The sequence below is a fragment of the Oxyura jamaicensis genome, chromosome 3 (assembly GCF_011077185.1).
Source record: "Oxyura jamaicensis isolate SHBP4307 breed ruddy duck chromosome 3, BPBGC_Ojam_1.0, whole genome shotgun sequence".
In the NCBI taxonomy this organism is placed as follows: domain Eukaryota; kingdom Metazoa; phylum Chordata; class Aves; order Anseriformes; family Anatidae; genus Oxyura; species Oxyura jamaicensis.
In genome coordinates, this window is record NC_048895.1 from 8,323,404 (window position 1) to 8,342,931 (window position 19,528).

General features: G+C 46.0%; 1 protein-coding gene across 2 annotated transcripts in view; it reads left to right on the forward strand.

Annotated features, from left to right (window-relative positions):
• Positions 1 to 19,528, forward strand: part of MACROD2 (mono-ADP ribosylhydrolase 2) — an 857,698-nt gene that overhangs the window by 832,375 nt on the left and 5,795 nt on the right. For both annotated transcript variants that reach the window (XM_035322711.1, XM_035322712.1), the window contains exon 17: positions 16,322 to 16,405. In XM_035322711.1, the coding sequence (XP_035178602.1) occupies positions 16,322 to 16,405 (84 nt within the window). The remainder of the gene's footprint in view (positions 1 to 16,321; positions 16,406 to 19,528) is intronic.

Here is a 19,528-nt window from a genome sequence, read left to right on the forward strand (position 1 = left end):
CAAAGCCGGATCTCTGACAGAGGCTAGAGTTGTGCTCTCATTTTCTCTGGCCTCCTCCCACGGAGAGCAGATCTTTTGCAATTCATCTTACGCGAGTGTAGATAACAACTCCTCCTCTGGTCTCGGAGCGCCAAAACTGGCATCCTCTGTGGTTTTGTTTGTCTCATCTCTCCTTCTGCCAAAGCAATAACTACCCAGTGCATAGCAAGTACAGCTATTGTGGTCACTTTATGCAATTGTTGTTTTTGTTGATGCTTGTCTCATCCCTGATCTGCTTGCACAAACCAGAGTGCACACTGGATGGATGGCTCAGTAACCCCACAGCACTCCACAGCATCAAAGGCCAGCTGGAACAGAGCTGTTTTTCAGGGTGGTGTCCAAAAGTTTGGGTGCTCTTTTAGTTTGGTTTTGAATCTCTTGGTCCTGAAATGCTAGCAAGCTTGCTCAAAAACAAAAAGGAAGAAAAAGGAAAAAAATCCTCAAAGAACATTTCTAATCATGCCTGCTTCTGGCCTTACATAGGAGGTAGAGGGGAATAGATTTTCTGGATGTGTTTCTGCTTGCAGCTCCAGCTGGCTCTTGAAGTATGCAAGCATGAAAAGCAGATGATAAGTACATATATATCCGGTACCTATCTAAAGGAACCACAGTTATCCTAGAAACTGATATATACAGAGATTGCAGTATCTGCTGTTCCCTCTGGCGTTAAATGCAGCCAATGTTTAACAGTACTGAATAAAAATGTGACAGTTTAAGACACAGCAACTCTCTCCAAATGAACCTTCAAGGAGAACCTAGGGGAGAAAAATGCACATTGAGATTTGGCCGAAGAGCAGGGCTAATGCCATTTGTTCTTATCAAAACTGCTGCAGCATATTTAATGGCCGCAGGTAGTCACGGCCTGGGTTTTCTGTCTGATCTTGGAGACAGCAGTGCTGTGTGATGCGGTAGATTACCAGTACTGCTTTCTTGTGTTAATGAGGTCTCCCATCCAAGGATGCATATAGCTTGCTCCTGTGCAGCTCGTGAATCAGACTGGATCACAGAGCATGGCCGAAATAATTGGAGAAGAATGCGTGTGTGGGAGGGAAAGAAATCAGCTGCACGTCGTCGCATCCCAAGGCAAGAGTTAGCAAAGTGCTAACTCTTTTTTGGCACGGGTTTGGTCACAGCTTCTGGTGTCAAAAGCAGCTTGCTCTTTGCTAGCCTGCACCTGTAGTCAGCCGTAGCCACATCCAGCTCATCTGAGAGGAGAAGGCAAGGGAGGGCTCCTCATTTGGAGCGCTCTGGCGCTTTCGCAGCTCACGGCTGACAAAGCCATTTAGTACAGAGATAGCTCAGATCGTGCTCCAGTGTGCGAAGTTTGCCCTCTGAATGCTGTGATTTCTCTAGCCGGTCTTGGAGATGGGAAAACACAGATGAGTCGTAACCGGGCCTGAAGAGGCTGGAGCACATAAGCTGCTTGCCATATTGATGAAACACCTGGGGCATTCATTCTGAAACCTAAATGCAGGCTGTTCACCTGGATTGCCAAGTACAACAGAAGCTTCCTTCTGGCTGGCAGGGTGGTATTAATTTAAACAGAGCACCATCTGCAGGGCCTTGGAGAACAGCAAATTGGAGGGGAGAGGTAGAGAGGTCGCCGGGAAAAGTCTCCCTGCAATCTGGGGGCCTCGCTGCCCCCATCCATTACCTATCACTTCTAATTAGCAGACGTCTCTTGGGGAAAGCTGCTCCGAGTCACTTTCTTGCGGATGCTTTTCTTGCTAAGAGCTGTTGTTTTTGCTGAGCTTCCTAAGCTTGTTTTGCAGGCTTTCACCAGCATTGGGAGCAGTAATGGTCTCGGTGACCCAGTAATTAAAGGAGTCCTGTACCTCCTTGCCGCAGAGAGCTGCCCCTTTGTCCTTTCTCTTTCTTCTCCCTGCAATGCCACTACCAGATGGTCGGAGATTTTTCACCCTTTCAAAAGCCTCGTGTTTTTCCCATCTCATCAAGCATGTCTCAGCCTTGCTTAATTAGCTTAAGGCTTTTCAACCCCCCGCCCAGCTCCCCCTGATTCACCCCCCAGGAGATCAGTTAAGGACCTGAACAATTTCAATAAAGAGCTCGAAAGCAAATCCTCAGAGGCTCAGCATAGCTGCGGGCGGATGTAATATTAGTGTTGGGGACCGGTGGTTTGTTCTTTCTTCTCTCCCTTCCTTCCATCTGTCCATCCTCCCTTCCATCCTTCCGCCCATCTTTCCTTTCCCACCCTTCTTTCTCAGAATATTCAGGGATGCCCCCTGGTTCTTGGCAGCATTCGGGAGCCCCTGGTGGCTGGTCACACTCACCCTTTAGGCCACTGCCAGAGTGCTGTTGCTTTTCATCTGTTTCAATTAGAAAGTTCCGTTCAGGGCCCCCTGAATAAAGGCCAACATAATTAGCTAACCCGTGTTAGGAGACTGTTGGGTTGGAGCGTTTTGGTTTAGTTTGTTTTGTTTCATTGCCTAATTCCTAGACGTGTTTGAAACTAGCTCGTGAGCTTTATTTACAGATCAGAGCAGTTGAGATGAAAGGCTGGTTAATTAACAGAAAAATAAAATCGCATCTTGCTTTGCTTTTGACATGGAGCAGCATTTGTTTCTGCATTGTCACATATGCACTTTTATTATTAATCTCCAAGCTTTAGCTATACAGCCGCAAATGAGATTTAAAACAAAACAGCTCCCTACCCCCTCCCTCCCTTCCCAGTGCCTATAAAGCATTGGAAAGAGCTGCTTAAGCACACGAAGCACAGATTTTGTGGGGGATGTTGGATACCTCAGAGGTACCTGTGGACATTTGCCATGTAACTGAACACAGTGTCTTGTGTTTCACATGGCCAGGCAAAGGAGAGCACCCAGCCATCAGGTGTTTGCATCACTACAATTGTATACTTACTAATGTAGCCACTTATATCTAAGCCATTTAGGTGTCATTAAAATGGCTGACTGTTAATCCATGAAACCATCTGTGGATGAGGGAGAAATGTGGGAGGGGGTTCTTCACAACCATGCAGAATTGCTGCAACTTTCTTCCCAACGCTCCCCGTCACGGTGTACGCAAAGTGGGTGTTAACAGGTGCGCGCTGCCCAGAGGAGAACAATGCTCTGTCTGAGGCTAGGATGAAATGCTGCTTCTATGCTACTGCAGTCCTTGGCATTTTTAAGGCATCGAGGGAAATAAAATGCAAAGAGTGGTCTCTAAAAGAATGCACGATGTAGCTTTGTGTCACGGGGAAGGCCTGTAACATTGCTACCCCTGTTGGAGTAGCTCGGGATGTCATTAAATGAAGAAGAGCGTGATTCCCCAGTGTATTGATGCTGCTATTTGCAGACCACACGGTAATCTTTGAAGTGCTAACTGGCTCTTTTGTTAAAGAGAGATGCTGTGTTTTTCTTCTGTATTGGTTTTCCCCAAAAAGAAATGTTAGTATTTTTATGATGGCTGCTGCTGCTTACTTGAGATCCTCTGTGTAAAGATAACGAAGGAGTTATGTGACCTGACATTCTCCCTGGGAATGTGCTCAGAATGAAGCGAGCCAGTGGCATTTCCAAATCTGCTTTGAACGTAGCTGCTTATGTACTTTGTTTATCATAATTGCTAGTATATGCCATTTCTCTGGTATTTTGCACCTTCTCTTAATTGACTGGAAGGTGCAAAGTCTTTAGGCAGAGACCCCAGGACCTGAAGGACTCAGAACAAAATGCAACATGTGAAGCTGCTGCTACATCCAGTGGCACGATGTGGAGACTTACTCTCTCCTCCTCCTTTTCGGTACTTGAGGTCCTTTGAGGCTTAGGTAAGGTTTTGTTTTTATTCTGCTTTCACATTTTTGCAAGACCGTTTTCCTTGCTCAAACCTAATGTGTGTAAATCTGGGCTAGCCTCTGCCGCGTAAATTCCTCTTCAACTCATAGCGTGCAGTGCTTATGTCAAGGCCAGCCTTGTCCAATACTCCCAAATTATGGCAGGTATTGCCAGGCAGAGGATCAGTGGTACTCCGTGCTTAGGACCCTCATAAGATTTTCAACCTGCTCTGGGCATTGTCGTGAATCAAAGCAACCTGTTAAGGCACAAGGGTTATTCGTCTCCTCTTGCCCCCAAATACTCGCAACAGCTGATAACTAAAAGGCTACAGAATTTTAACTTTACGCACACTTCATTTAGGGACCAATTGTTGGGGTTGATAGGGGAATAGCAGGGTAACGAAGTAGAACAGATACAGTATCTAGACTTGCTGAGACCTAACAACTCACTAGGCACACACCCACCTATTCTCTACGTGGCCGGTCCTTTAGAGTCTGTAATATTTAAAATAGGTGCTATGTGAAAAGAGCTATCTGAGGGGTTTATTTTCTTTCCGTGCTTTTGTTGTCTACATAGAAACGTTCTGTGAATAGTTGCGAAAAGAAGTTGTTGGAGGCTCCTCAGACTGTTTGTCAGGTTGATGGTTTTTAGCGTACTGAAGTGTAGTAAAAAATGGAAACTATTAAAGCAATATAACGTGAATTGTATAGACCTTTAAACCTACTTGGGAAATCAAGATATATATGTATTTTTAAGGAAACTCAATAAACCTTGTTTTTAGGATGGTGAAACTGGCTGTTGACAGGGCTGAACATAAACACCGTTCAAGGCCAGTGACTTAATTCTAGGTGACACCACTCCTAATCCTTTATGGCTGAATCCTTCAGTTTTATCTGTGACTGGGAAAAGGTCTGTCAAGGCTGAAGTCACTTGCACCAAGGGATTAGCAATTTTTGCATTCTTTTGAAAGCTTCAGTAATTCCCATGAAGGAAACAGACACCGCGGCATTTGTGGAGACCGGGGGGAGCGGCAATCCTTTACACTGGTGTACAAATTCTTTCGGAGCTGGACCATGAGAAACAGTGCACATCTGAAGCCTCCAAGTCTGACCCTCATGCCATGTGCTGGCAAAAGCTCTGTGTTGTCCTCTCGCTGTGGGTCATCAAGGGGAGGAGAAGAAGGGAGAAGTTGCTGCTGGATGACCCAAAGGTGGAATCACAATATCAATGTCTTTTTATTTTTTTTAAAGCCTTGAATAGCTGAAAGCTGTCTTATAATAAGGCTTTGGGCATCTGCAAGTTCATGAGCAAATAAGTTCTTCATTACGAATAAATCATAAAATGTGGTCCAAACCCAGCAATCTGAAGGAGTTTAGCTTGAGGAAATGCTTTTAATGTGTGCATGTCATCATCCTTTAGCAGGACAACTGTCTGCTGCTGTCAATTGCTAATATAATTATTTTCTTCTGGCTTAATTGGCAGAGATCTTAACTTTGGTGCTAAGATCCTGGGCAATAGCCTTTAAGTTTTCTGGCACCCCATTGTGGGAGGATGGCATTATGGAAGGGCTGAGGACTACAGTGTACTAGCCTGGGTTTTGGTCCTTTTATGTGTGATGTGTCAGAGTATCTTGTAGCACTGGCTGCTGTATTCCGGCTGGCCCTCAGGACACCTCGCTGTAAGGAACCCTTGCAGGCCATCAGTTATTTAGGTGGATGTGGGGAGCTGTTACAGACCCGCTCAACAGCGTGAAGGAAAATTAGAGTTATCTTAGTAGACTTGAGAGTCTGACAGTTTTCATGACAGACACCGGTTTTATTACCAGTTCTGTAAACTCTGTAGTGGGAAGAAGAAGGCAAAAGCCAGTTTGTTAGTTATAATGTCACTGAACTCTCTACGCACAGGTCCTAGAGGTGGCGACATCTTCAGCGCAGTGGGAATTGGCACTGAGTTGATGAATCCCCGTTTAGGATGCCAGATAGGTGGCCTGATTTTCAAGAATGCTGAGCACATCCCAAGCATCCTATGAAGTGACACCCTTTGAAGCCAATTCGATCTGCTGGGTGCTTGGAGCTTTTGAAAATCAGGATCTAAACTCCATTTTAAAGTGCTCCTAACTTCAGTCACCTATTTTTGAAAATACTGACCTACGTCTGCCGCTATCTAAAACAATCCCTGTGTTAAAGGAGCGTTTGATGGAGAAAAGGGGATATGATCTCCACTGCTAAAAGAAAAAATCCTGGCCTATTTGCAAGCATATTCTCTGATGTGAAACATATTGAGACAAAAGTGAAAGCCCTCCCACCCCCATTTTTCATAGAGTTTTATGCAGTTTGTGTATTATGTGGTTTATGGTTTTGGCCTCCAATTCCTATTTGGTGCCTCAAGATATAATTTGGCTTTGAGGAATCTTCAATAATTTGGAGTGCAGGTGAGATTGTTGAGGAAAAAAAATATGTGTCAGAGCTTTCCAAACAAGTCACTCCAATTTTTACCCAAAGTAATTAAAAGAAATGCTCTAGTCACAAGCCACCCTTAGCCTAACTCTCTGTTTGGATTTACTTCCTTTTGACTCAAGTAAGTCTCTGGTACATGTGAAATCCAGAGATTTCCAACAATCAAGAAAAAGGCAAAAAATTAATAACTCTGAATGCTGACTTACTGGAGACAGAGAAAGAAACATTCAGCTTAAAGCAAATAATCAAATAATCCAGATCCCTGTTTTACAAAGCTGAGGTCAGGTGGGAAGTACTCTGGAGCTGTTTGGAGGGGGGAGGATTGTAGTTGTTAGTATTCTTTGCATTACATTATCCAAATGTAAATGTCTCTCTCTGATGTAGCATCCTAGTTAGACCCTAGCATTTATGAACCAAACAAAGGATGAAATGTGAAAAAGTTGAGAAGAAAAATCTGCAGCTCTGTCTTTTTGTAATTCTTACTGAGAGCTGATATAAATGGAAGACAAATCAAAGGCAACAATAGCGCCACACATTTTATCTCACACCCTGTGATGCATATTAGTGTTGTTTCCCATTGTGAGCCCAAAAGAACATTTACAATTTTAGAAAACACTGCATAATGACTCTCCGCAAGGAAGAGAAGCAAGCGTATGACTGCCAGCACCGACACTTGCTCTGTCCTGGCCTGCAAAATTGTTTCTCTGGAAGCTCTGTAGCAGGAAAAAAAAAAAAAAATACAGCCTGGACTTTTGCCTTAAAATTTTCCCCATCCAATAGAGCAGATAGATTTGGTACTCAAAGTCCAGTCAATGCCCCTGAAATAGCCCAGAAATACCAAAAAATTGATTGCTGTGTGGCAGTAAGCTCCGAAGGTGCGGGTGGTAACACCCAGGCTGGTGATGACTCTTTTCCAAAGCAACCCCCAGAAATCTTCCTTTCCGTTTTGCTTTTTAGTGTTTTGGAAACATTCCTAGTGTCATGGGAGGTGGGCGAGCGTCAGGAGGACTGGTGCAAGTATTATGAGTATCTAACACCAGGTACGCTATCATTCTCTGCTGGCATGGGGCAGCCGGAGGTGAGCCCTGCCCTTGCCCTGGCCTGGCTGTGCCCACCTGAACTCTGAAGCCTGCTGGGCCAGCACCCTGTAGGGAGATGCCAGGTGAGTGCTTCAGCTCTTCTCAGCTGACTCTCCACTCCTGGTGGACAAATGTGACCAGGAGGTGCCAGTGAGTGGGGTTCCCGCCCTCCTTCTTCTCTGGAGGTAAATCTAAGGCACTTCTTTTCTCTTGCCCTCCTCCTGAAGCTGCTTTCTGAGCTCTATCTTGCATCAAAATAAGCTGCAGATATTGCTCATGTATCTTAAACAGTCCTCTGCTTGAAAGCCAGGCACTGACAAATTCAGCGTTTGGTGCAACAAATTTATTCGGAATATGAAATGTTTTGATGGGACTATAAACACCCCAAAATGAGAACTGAGTAGACGAGTGCTGAATGGTGCTTCCAATATCACAGTGTGGTTGAGCTGACCCGGAGCTCTCAATTAAAGCAGGGCAGGAACAGCGGGTGCCTCCTTATAGTGCAATCGTGGTAAAATTTTTCTCTTACGTTCATCAAGTTATCGATAGAAATGAAAAATGGCATCCATGCTTAGGAGGTAATAGAGAAATATTGCACTCGCTGTATGCTTGCTCTTCCTCAGTTCCTTTCAAGCTGGCTAGTGTTGGCTGGCTCAGCGCTGTAGAGGAGAAAGCCAGGCTTTTGCTGGAGAATCGGGTGCAGCAATCAGCATTAACGACACCTTCTGACAGCAAAAGTAGCGCGAATCTCCAGCAGCCAGATTTCAGCGAGGGCTTTTCTCCATAGGACACGTGGCGCTTCCCAAGCAGAGCGGGGAGCGTTGCCTTCGGTAACACAGCCAGCACTGTCATCTGTCACTCCTCTGTCCCCTTCTTTACAGAGGGAAAACCACCCGCAGCCATTTATTTATTTAAAAGAAATTTCCTACTGCCCTTGGAAGTAACTATATATGTGCACACACGCATACACGGGCAGCTGTGCATTGCTCAGACATCTGTTATGTTTTGGTGAGTCACTGCCTAGGTCCAAAGCAACAGGTCTGACAACAGAAACAGGTGAGGGTCTCAGCAGCAAAATTATTCCTTGACAGCAGATCTGTGTTAATCGCCGTATAGTTGAAGCTGTCTGTACAGCTTCAGCTGTGAAAGAGTCGGAGCAGAACTCAGTATAAAAAGAAACACACAGAACAGCGTATAGTTCTTTAATTGTTTTTGAAAAATGATCATTACCAAATGTGTGTCTCAGTAGGGGAAAAAGATATGATGAGTATCACCTGTGAGGCCTTTGTTATTGAGTGCTGCCAATTACCACTTTTTTTCCAGCAAATGAGTTTCATATTCTGTTCAGCTTGGTTGTAGGAAGCTAGCAGGTTTATAAAAATGAAAACAGAGTGCTCGGCTGGGACCTGATGAGCCGTTAGAAAAGGAAGTGCTCTTTCTGACCAGCAAGATGTTTCAGCCAGGTGCCATGGATACTCTATTTCTGGTTAACCAAGTTTTTAGTAAATATTTTTTTTTCTTTGCCCTCCCCCTCGCTTTTACATGCTGGCTGTTGCATCTTTACCTCACAAAATGTTTGCAAATCCCAGCATGCCTGCGAGGTCCCATCCGGTAACAGGACTTTGAACTTTGCCACCTCTGGCTGTTGAGAACATTCCAGCCTATTTTAGGTAGCTAAGGGCAGGCTGGATAAATTATAGGGAAGAGTCTCTTCCTCTCCCACACAGTGTTTTGTTGCTGCCTTTCAGGTAGAACCACACACCCTCCTCATTTACCCTTCTGCTGCTCTTCCCTGCTACTTTGAAGCTCATTCGTCACGTACTTGGCGACAGCCTCCTTGGAAAGGAAGCAAACTGAGTGTTTTCCAGGGCTTCTCTTTGACTCTGCAGTAATCTCTTTCAGAAGCAGTGGCCCTAGAAATGAATGGTTGCAGTCATATTGGTGACCAGCCCCGGCCGCACTTTACGAGACTCTCAGGCAAAGCCTCCTTTTGTCCTGTGCGTGTGGTGTGCTTGTTCACCCTGTTGTCCTCACTGTTGTAGCTGGGGTTGGAGACTGTAAAAGATGTGGTTGCTTGTCCGAGAGTGTTTGAACGTTTAGCAGGGACTTCTGTCTCTTCTAGTTCTTGAGCAAATCTCTGTGTCCTCTCAGGTTCTTACCCTCTGCCTCACCACCCGTTCCTTATGATTTCTCTTTCTCCCAATTATCACTTCCATCCTCTCCCGGAGCCTGTGTAGTTCTGGTACAGCTGCTCGGGCTGAGGATCAATGTGGCCTCTTCTGTCGGGGGTAGCTTCTGTAGAGGGGAATGGAAAATCTCTGTACCATTTCTGGAATAAATAGTGTGGTGTTCTGACAAATCCATCCTGCTTGTGAGATCTGGGACCTCTTTGCTTTCACAATTTTGCTTTGCTGTAGTTGCATCAGGATTATTTGAAATGCTCAGAAAGCACAGTGAACGTGAGGTGGCAAGGGAGATTGAAGGGCATGGTGCATGCCGATGGAAAATCGAGTGGCAGCATGGGCTGCTCAGGTGTTTGGGATGGAGGGGAAAGCAAGGCTTACTGAAGCTATCAGGCACCTGGGTCAGCTCTTCAAAATTAAGGATCCAAGCCCACACCCCGGATTAGTGGCTCAAAGAGGGGTTCAACCTGTTGTGCCAGTGTAGCTGGAGACAGTCTAGAAGCCTGGCAATGTGTGTGGTGGGTGGGCAAAGTGTGGTGTGCTGGGGATGGGTGTGCTGGTATTGCCTGGGCAGGCAGCGGTTGCTCAGCAGGCTTGTTCCAATAACCAAGGGAGCAGAAGAATGTTGCCTGAAAGTTGGTCTTCCCTGATGGAAGCTGAGCCTCGGGAAGCTGGAGAGTTCCTCTGGCTTACGTGAAAGGATCCTCCAGTGCTGCAGTTCCTCACACCATCTTTACCATCAGGGTGCTGGTGATCAGGAACTGAACCCCGTAACTCAGGAATTAGGTAAGTGGTCAGAAGTGGCAGGGGGAATGACAGAATGGGGAAGAAAGGAAAATAATCATTCTTCTATGTTTTGAGAATACCTACGCTTTTCGTAAGACCTCTGGAACGCTATCTGCCTCATTTGCAGGCAGGGAAATAGCACAGAAGAGCCTTGAAAGCAGTTTGGGCCAGGTAATCTCCTGGTTTGAATACTAGCAGGCAACGTTTTAGTCAGATTAACAGACAGCAGTTGAAGAATGCGATGAAAGCCTCCGGGTGCTCCATTTCTGAATTTCCCTGCCATAGGGCTCTTCTCTGATGAGAGGTTTCACAGAAAGAGCATCTGGAAAACAGCACCATGGCCTTTCTGTCAGAGTAAAAACTCAGAAAGGCCTTTTCTTAAAATGGCATGCCCTTGCATTCATCAAGGGCCTGCTGCGTGCAGGTTTATCCTGTTGTGGCAGAGAGACAAAGGATACAAAGAGCTCCTGATGGGCATTAGTGACTTTAGAGACGCCCAATTTGTATGGGTCTTTTGGGCCGTATTGCTGAGAGACAATCCTCCCTGCGCTCTCATTTCCACCTTTAGGGAAAAGGAGGCGTAACAAATTTCCTAAGGGTATGTTTAAGAAAGAACTGGAAGGGGACAGCGATAAGTGGATCTAGGACACGTTTAAGTCACATTCCAAAAGTTGCGGTTCAACTTGAGCTGGAAAGAACAGCAACTGGAAGCTGTGCAATGCCTTTAGGCACAGATGCACACGCAAACACAGAGGCACGCTGCACTGAAGGGACAGGGAGCCTCACAGCACTGGTTACTCTAGGAGACCAAGCCAAGATGTCAAAAGGGATGATAAATGCTCCCTTTAACGATGAAGGGGCTGTGAATCCTGATAGCCCGCACGTGGCATTAAGAAATGATGCTCAGCTCCTTCCAAAGCCTGGTGAAGCTGGTTTCCCAGCCAGTACACCTTCCTCTGAAACCTCGAGATTTCATTTTCATCTCCAGGGTGTCTAATTACCAGGGAGTTGTTTGATCAAGCTAAAATATTCCAGAGGTAACAGATGGAGATGTTTATTGTTTGTGAAGCTGCACTGATCATACCTCATGCTTGACCTGGGCATCGTGGAAGGATGGCGAGGGAGAAACTGTCCTCGACCATTAACATAACAAAATTAAGATGGGCCATGAGTGCTGTGATTTAGAGCCCTGGGAGCAGCAGGTGGGGGTGCTTTTGCATAGAGAGCCATACGCGAAGAGAGCATAAATCTTTTTTGTGAGAGAATTTGGTCTGGTTGAAAGGGTGGCTTGTGCCAGATGGAGTTGGTGAATAGGAGTCAAACCGGGCCCCTTCATTCCTAAGTGAAGCGGCATTTATGCTGCTAAAATACAGCAGTAAACAAAGCCCGTGAAGGCTTGACAGTAACATTAGTGAATGGCTAGAGTGAAATGACTGGGAAGAAGGGAAAAGCAGCCCTGGCTATTTGCAGAGCAAGAGAAATGGAACCGGTTTTGACAGATCAGATGATGCGGCTCTGGGTCAGAAGAGCTTTGTCTTTCATTTTTGTGGCTGCAGGTGAAAAATGGTGCCTTTGCATTGTAGCCAGAGAAATTCAGATTTTAATGAGCCTCTCTTTCTCACTGTCTCCCAATTAGGGGAAGCATATTTACATCTAAATGCAAAAATAATAAATTATATTTCACGGCTCTGAATCAGGGAAATCTGGATCGTTCAGAATAGCTACGATGTCATTTTCACATTATGTAACCACGGAGGTGATTTTTTTCAATGTGTATAACCAGAGCAGAAGCAACTGCTAGGCAAATAATGTAATAAACGTCCCCCGGCTGCAAATCGTCCACGGGCAGGATAGCATTTTGTTAAAAATCCTGTGGCATTACTCGAAGCCATTGGGCAGAGGTTTTCCAGATGTGACAATCGTGCCATTTTACTGGGAAAAAAAATATAGCCTAGCCTTGAAACATTGTGTTATTGATCCTAGGGCAAGGATTTCACATGTGGTTGAAAGACGCCTAGAATGGGGGATTTGTGAAGGTTTGTTATCTTGGTGTTGGCTGATTGCACTGGCGCACCTCACTCACGCATGAAATCTCATATTCTGTTTGTCTTAAAGCTCGGCCCTGGCATTAGGAGTGGCTGGGAACTAATTGCAGAAATCCAGCTTCCTGCTTCAAAGCCCATCTGATAAGCCCTCGCCCAGGGCCGGCAGGAGGGCTCTGCCAAGGTGCAGCTTGGAGGCTGGGCTCTGCCAAGAGCACCTGATCTCCCTGGCTCCCTCGACAGCTAACAGTGAGAAATAAACCCCCTGGAGCTGGGCAGCTGAGAGCAGAAACCCAATTACGGCACCTTCCAGGAATGAGATTCATTGATTCTAGAGAGACTGAGGTAGGATTTTGCTTTGAATTACCTGGGAGAGGAGCCTGCCTCTCTCTCCTGATTACAAGACACTCTTCAGTATACAGCAAAGCCTTGCTGATGATCGGGCAAAAATGAGTTTTATGGATCGCTCTGCATTATAGCTTCTAAGCCCGCGTAGTTGCCAACTTTCATCACTCGATATAGATGTAAGCGTCATGCGGAGGGAGAGGGAGGAGGGCTATGCTTTTCACTTATCAATTTATCAGGAGTATGGAGAACCAATAGATATCTGACCTCTGTATTCAGGTACTTTTAGAATTGATGCTAACGGACCACAAACACATCTTCGTTTTAATGTTGTGCATTGCACCTCAACTGGGAGCCGTGCTTCCCAGAGAAAGAGCAGCAGGGTAGCTGGAACCACGTGGAACTGTGGACAGATTGTGACCATAAAGGAGAAAAGAAAGATGAAATAAGAGCACAGAGATTTGTATCTTCCTAGTAAATATTTATCTTGCATGTTTAAAAAGGCTGGGAGCCACCCTTGCCTGCACCAGAATGCAGCTGTCGCCCGTGGCTTTGCTAGATCTCTAGGCAGCCTACAAAGGGCTTGGGCAATGAGCCCTGTCAGGAGCGTGATTGGAAATAGTAATTGGAATTGAAAGGGGTATCTCCCAGGCTTCTTCCGAGTCCATAACGCTCAGCTCCTGCTCAGAGACCCAAAATACCTTGCTTGTTTGTGCTCTAACCTGCAGCAATCGAAACCAACGGGGGGCAGGGGAGGCCTCTGGAATAAATTGGCTGTCAAGGCGGTTCTGGTCTGGTTCAGATTCTGCCGCTTCTGAAACGGGCTTGTTTCTGCAAGGTGCTCGGTTTTACGGCACGGCAGGGGAGAAGCTTTGTGGATCATACCCTTTCCACATACGTGTCAGGGTAGAGACTGCAGCTGCCCCCAACCCACAAGAAGAGCAAGGGAAGAGATGAAGGTTTACATTAAAAGAGTTTGAAAGTCTTCCCTAAGATCAGCTGGTACAGTGTACAAACTTCCTCACAGGGCTCGCTGTGGTACTCGGCTTTTCTAAGGATTAAAATACCTTCTGCCTTTTCTGACCCTGAATGTTGTTTCTCACTATCATTTTCTTGCTCACAATATACAACAATCAACATATGCCATAAAAGTCATGATGTGGCCATAATCCAGTCCCCAAAGGGGTGGAAATTCATATATTTGGACTCAGAAGGAAGGGGAAAACACAGATCAAGCCACTAGTGTTTTTCTGACAATGTTCATGGCCCTGAACCTTGTGAAAAGTCATTGTGACAATTTGCTGCTGCTGTTGTAGCCCCCTTCCTGGCCTCAGCTTTTGGTATTGAGAGCCCTCGACGCCTTCCACTCCTCCCTGCACCAGCAGCCCCAGTTAGCACATGTGTGCACGTGCACACCCAAACACGCACATGCATGCTCAAGGTGCCGGGGCCTTAATTAGGCTCTGTCTTAAGCTAGCTTTGTGCCAATAATCCTTTGCACCTGTCAGCTGCATGAGAGGTTTCTGAAATTGAAAGCAAGAAACCTTTCGACAGCGCAGGGAAGCCAGGCATGCTGGCTAGTTAATGGGAGATCTTGGGATAGGGCCGGGGATCTCCACGCAGGCGTCTTTAGAAGCTGCCAGCCGCCACGGTATCTCTAGCTGTTAGAGGAGCTGGGAGCCCAGACACAACCTGTCACATCGCATCTGCTTTGTTTGGTTAATAGACGGTGTTTGAGAGGAGGCGAAGCCTGATTCACAGGCATCAGCTGCCAGTCGGAGCGCGCTGGTGTTGAGCGAGGAGCCTGGATCCCCACAGCAGACGTCTGAGCGTCTCGGTGGGAAATGCTGTGCTAGGCGCAGGCCGCGCTTGTGGCGGGGCAGTTATTTTCCCAAAATGTTGTTTTTCATACAGCTGTTTCCCCAAGCTAATCGAAAAGGAGCACAAATGAGATCTTTCAGAGTATCTTCCTCGATTCAGGAGTGCTTTGATGTCTGCCCAGATTTCACGGTGAGTTTGCTCGAAGGAATCAGGCAGATTTCGAACGTTACCATCTCGGCCTTGTGCTTGGCAAATTCCTGGTGCATGCGTGCACTTCCACAGTGGAGTGGCATGGGCTTACCCTCTGCACGAGCAAAGAGGAGCCCTGGGCTCTTGTGTAAGAAACCTCAGGAGAAAACCAAGCTCGTTCTCCTCAGTTCCTGGGAGCAGCATCAGGGATCTGACATGCACATGAAGTGGCAATCACCGGCATTCGCTGACATGCCAAGTTCAGCATCGCAGGCGTTTTCAGGCATTTCGTGTGTTTGTGCAGGGTGGTGATTTACACCAGTGGGGAAGAGGTGGAACCGGTTATATGATGGCCCATCAAAGGGTTTCTGCCATACACGTAGGGTTTATTGAAAGGATGGGTGACATCTCTCTGACTGTAAAGTTATCGCCCTTTCCCCCACATTCACTGAAATGGTGGACCGAGTTTTCTGGTGGCTGCTTTTTGTTGGTTTCTGTATTTGCTGGCTCCTTGTTTTAGCATTTTGATGCTTAATAGAGCTGCAGAGGGCACACTGGAAGTTGCCTGTGAGAGCACTGCTGTCACAGGGGGCGTGAGGGAGACTACCAGCTCCATCAGGGTGTGTCAGCTTGCAGGTACATCAAAAGGAAAACTTCCGTGGTAAATACGTGTTTAGGGACAAAATACAACTGTACTGAAAAGGGACAGGCTTTGAATGTGGGACTTTGAATGTTTTATATCTGTTACTGAGGTGGTAAATGGTTTGTGCTCAAAAGGAAAGCATTTATGAAACATTCCAGTCCTTGCTATGCTTGGCTGTCTCGTAACAGCAGCCTGAAAGTCTCGATTGCTAAGCAACCAGTAGCTTGACATCCTGGCGTCGAACTGTGGGATAGGTGCAACAGGCTTACGGTGGCTGCCAAAGTCAAGCAGCACCCTGGTGGAAATCAACGAAAAACGGGCTTCTGAGCACTCCGAATGGCAGAACATGAGGAGAACTGTGTATGAAACTGCAAAAACATTTTTTTCCTTCATTTCAAATATTGTTAGGAGATTGAATCTAAGTTTCCAGGCAAGCCTGAGGCAGAAGAGATAAAAATGTTGAGTTTCAGAAATAAAATGCATTTTCCTACATTCAAATTCTATTTTGCATCTGACCACCAGTACATTTGAACTCTCACAGTATTTATTTTTATTCTGCTGGCTAGAGAAACTTGAGTGTGATTAGGTCCCCATCACACATAGCTGTTTATGAGCAGAAGGGCTCCTTCGAAAATGATGAGGGAAAGGATGGCAGGGAGGCAGCAGCCCACACTATGATGGGGTCTGAAAAACGCTAGTTAGGAACGAGCACAGATGACCACAAATATCTGAGCAATTATTTTCAAACCATGTTCCTCCCCCTATATCCTCTGCCCTTTTCTTTAACGGCTGCCTCAATGCAGCACCAGAGTCTGCAAAGTTAAGAGCATGCCGTAAGAGAAAGGAAGAAAAAAAATCCACACACCCACCGGGCATACAGAAGGTGAGAATTATACATTCATTATGTACTTAAGTATAATTTTTTTTTTCTCCTTTGGCTTGTCTTACAGGGATGCAGGAGGAGGAGGAAACTTCTGCAGAGCCTATGAAAGTTGAACTCACGTGTGAAGCCGCAGAAGTTTCAAGTAATGACAGTAAGTTGTTCTAATATTTCACTTGTCCTGAAGTGAAAACGTAGCATACCTTTCTAGCGTTTGTCTGTATCTTTTCCCCCAAAAAATAAGAGTTAGGTTTATAATCCCTTCATCTGAGTCCTCAGGGAACTTATGTGATGTCTGCTGTTGCCTGTTAGAGACTTTGCAAGTTCATGCAGTGATGATAGCTGGGTCTGTGAGGTCTAGAGCCATGTTCCCAGTGGCCCATAAAGATTCAGCGGAGTATGTTTCTCATAAAATGGAGCCCCCGGGACTTCTTGGAAGTCTGGTGGAAGTAGTTTTTGGTGCCATACCCCTGCCTCACTAATCAACTCCATTTATCCAGTCAGTTGGTACATTCAATCTGCGTGCTTTGTAACTTAACAGTAGTTTAGACCTGTGAGAATTTTACTTTGGAGGTTGATTTGGCCAGGATGTATCTGGTTTTGGAGAGTAGTCAGAAAGAAAGAGTTCTGAAAATTTCTGAGCTAGTGCCTGTCTCTGTCAAGGGGCAAGAGTGTCAACTTGCGTGCTGACCTCTAGTCGACGTCAGGCTCTGTCCAGCTCTGAGCTCACTTTCTTTCTTCTCTTCCTCCTTAGAGTCCCAGCATAGCTCAGTCTGGTAGAAAAGATAAGTTCTCTCCCTAGAGCACGTACTGCTAATAGTACTATGACGATTCATGACCTGGCAGCAGTTCTGGTTGGGTTTGTGAACATTAGCAGCCCAAGTCTCCTGACTTGGAGCTTGATGAAATTGTTCTGGTTGAGGCCTTCAGTAAGCGGCTGACCTAGTTGCCTGGACAAGTCCCAGCAAGGGCTGAGTACCGGGACCCTGTTCCAGCCCTGCAGCACGTAAACAAGAAAACAGTCTTCTGTGCTCTTCCTGGGTGTAAAGAAACACTGGACGGGATCAGGGCCCCGGCGCTTAGACTTTGGTGAGGCCAACCATTTACTGCCCTTGTAGATGCACTCATAGCTGAACAGAACTACGTCAGGGAGTCTTTGGGTGCTCTTTGGGGATTCCAAAAAGCAATGTTCTCAGAATTGGGCTTTCCAGTCACCGTCTTGTTTGTTACCCAAAGTAGTCCCCGGTCTGTAGTGAAGACTGATTCCAAATCTACCCTTGAACTTCTTTGGCATTTACATAATACCAAGTAAAAGTGTACTTTTTTAGATCTCCAAGATAGAAATATGACTATAAGAATGTGATAGTGATTATGCAAATAATTGAATGCTGATTTCCTTTCTCTGATGTCAGATCATGCTGCAGCATTTGAACTGGCGGCCAATGCTGATACTGGCTGTAGAGGAGCTTTTGCAATTTTAGGGAATGGAAGCATGCCTAATGGGTTTTGTTGCATTTGTTTTGTAAATAGTGGAGATTATGCTTTCGATAGTAAGTGCCAAATAAAGCCAAAACAGCCTTCTCTCCTCATCCCCCAAAAACAGACCAGCCAAAAAATCCGTAGTCATGTTATGTTGCTTTAATTTCTGATCCCTGGAGTGGCCTGGGCTACTTACAGAAAACAAATCCAAATTCATCAGAGGAGTATCTGTAGGAATTTCCCACTGGAAAGAGGAGCGATTGCACAGCTATCGTGATGCGCGCTGCAGTGCAGCACAGCGGGGTCAGCAGATGGTTTCTGAAGTGCCGATCTTTGTAGGTTTCTTTGTTTCCATTCTTGCTAATCCTGTAAGGTCTTTTACACATAGCTCATCTTGTAACTTCCTTTTCTGCAAACTTCCTGTTACATGAAAGGATGGGAAAAGTGTGTACGTCCATGAGCGTGTCACCGGCTATCCCTTGGCAGCCCAGCTCTGTTTCTTAATCCCGTGTTCTGTGTCACAGTGGAAAGCGCTCCATAAATGCAGCATTTAGAGAGATTAGGTAGATCTCAACGTCGGTCCATCTACCAAGCAGGGATGTAATGTAGTGATGTATTTCAGAAATTTTTGGTCTCAGAAAGTTGGCTGTGATTGTCCAATGGGAAAGCTGCCTGATGGGCCAGGGCCGGGGATGCACATAAGCCTGAGTGGGCACATGTAGACAGAGGTGCAGGTTGCTGCTGGTGATGTACAGGTTGCTGTTGGCAACTGCAGCAAAGATCTCTGGTAATTAAATTTCTTGTACCCAGGACAGAGTTGCCAGTTAGTATTTTTAATGATGACAAAAATGATGGCAATGGGTTTCCCAGGTGGTGTTTCTCTGTGAATGGGCAATTTTTTCTCTTCCACCAAAGCTGTGAAGATTACTAAGGTAGCTGTTAATTCCCAGCTGGTATTAGGTGGCTCGAGCTCTTTACTCCTTTAATAATGGAGTTCCTTGCTTGCCATTTTTATTCTGAGCCTGTGGAGCACTGTGTCTTGACTTGCTGACACAACAGGAGAAAAGGAAATGAGGCAGTGAGCTCAAAAGAGGCATCAAACCCAAAACGTGAGCTTGTTTCTTAAGCCGCCATGAGCTGATGAGCTCAGCACCAGTACCCCGACCTTCCATGGCTGACAGGAGTGATATAAAAGAAGGATCTCAGCAGCTAATGCTGCCACACGTTTCTGTTGTAGATGCAGTACCCAAGAAAAAAGTAACTACTGAGTAAACAGGTGCACAGCTTTCATCATGGCACAGCGGGTTCGATTCAAAATAGGTAATTTGCTTTCCTGAGCAGTCGGGAGTTACAGCTGAACGTGCTATCGCAGAGCTATATAGGTGGAAAGGGAAACGTTGTTTAGGAAGCAGCTGAAGAAAGAGGTTATGTTTGCAAGAGTCTGACAGAGCTCCTATTTAAATCAACACAATCATACTTTTTGTCCTCTTCTGCCTGGGTCTACAGGGTAATATCCTCTGGGGGGAAAATAGGCTGTCTCTCTTGGATGACTCTATGCTTAGTTTTCCAGTCTCCCATTTACCCGTCTTCTCCACTTAGATGCCGCACTGTGATGCCCGACTACCTGACCTTTAAGCATGTAGTTGTCCCACAGGGTAGAGGCAGGATGCTGCAAAAGCACATCCACCCCTTCAGCTGCCAGGCTCTGGCGAGTGCAAACCATGTGCCAGGGTATGTTACTGTTCTACTGCAGGGAGCTTGCTTGCTTTTGAGGGGAAGCCCTTCCCCGGGCTTCACG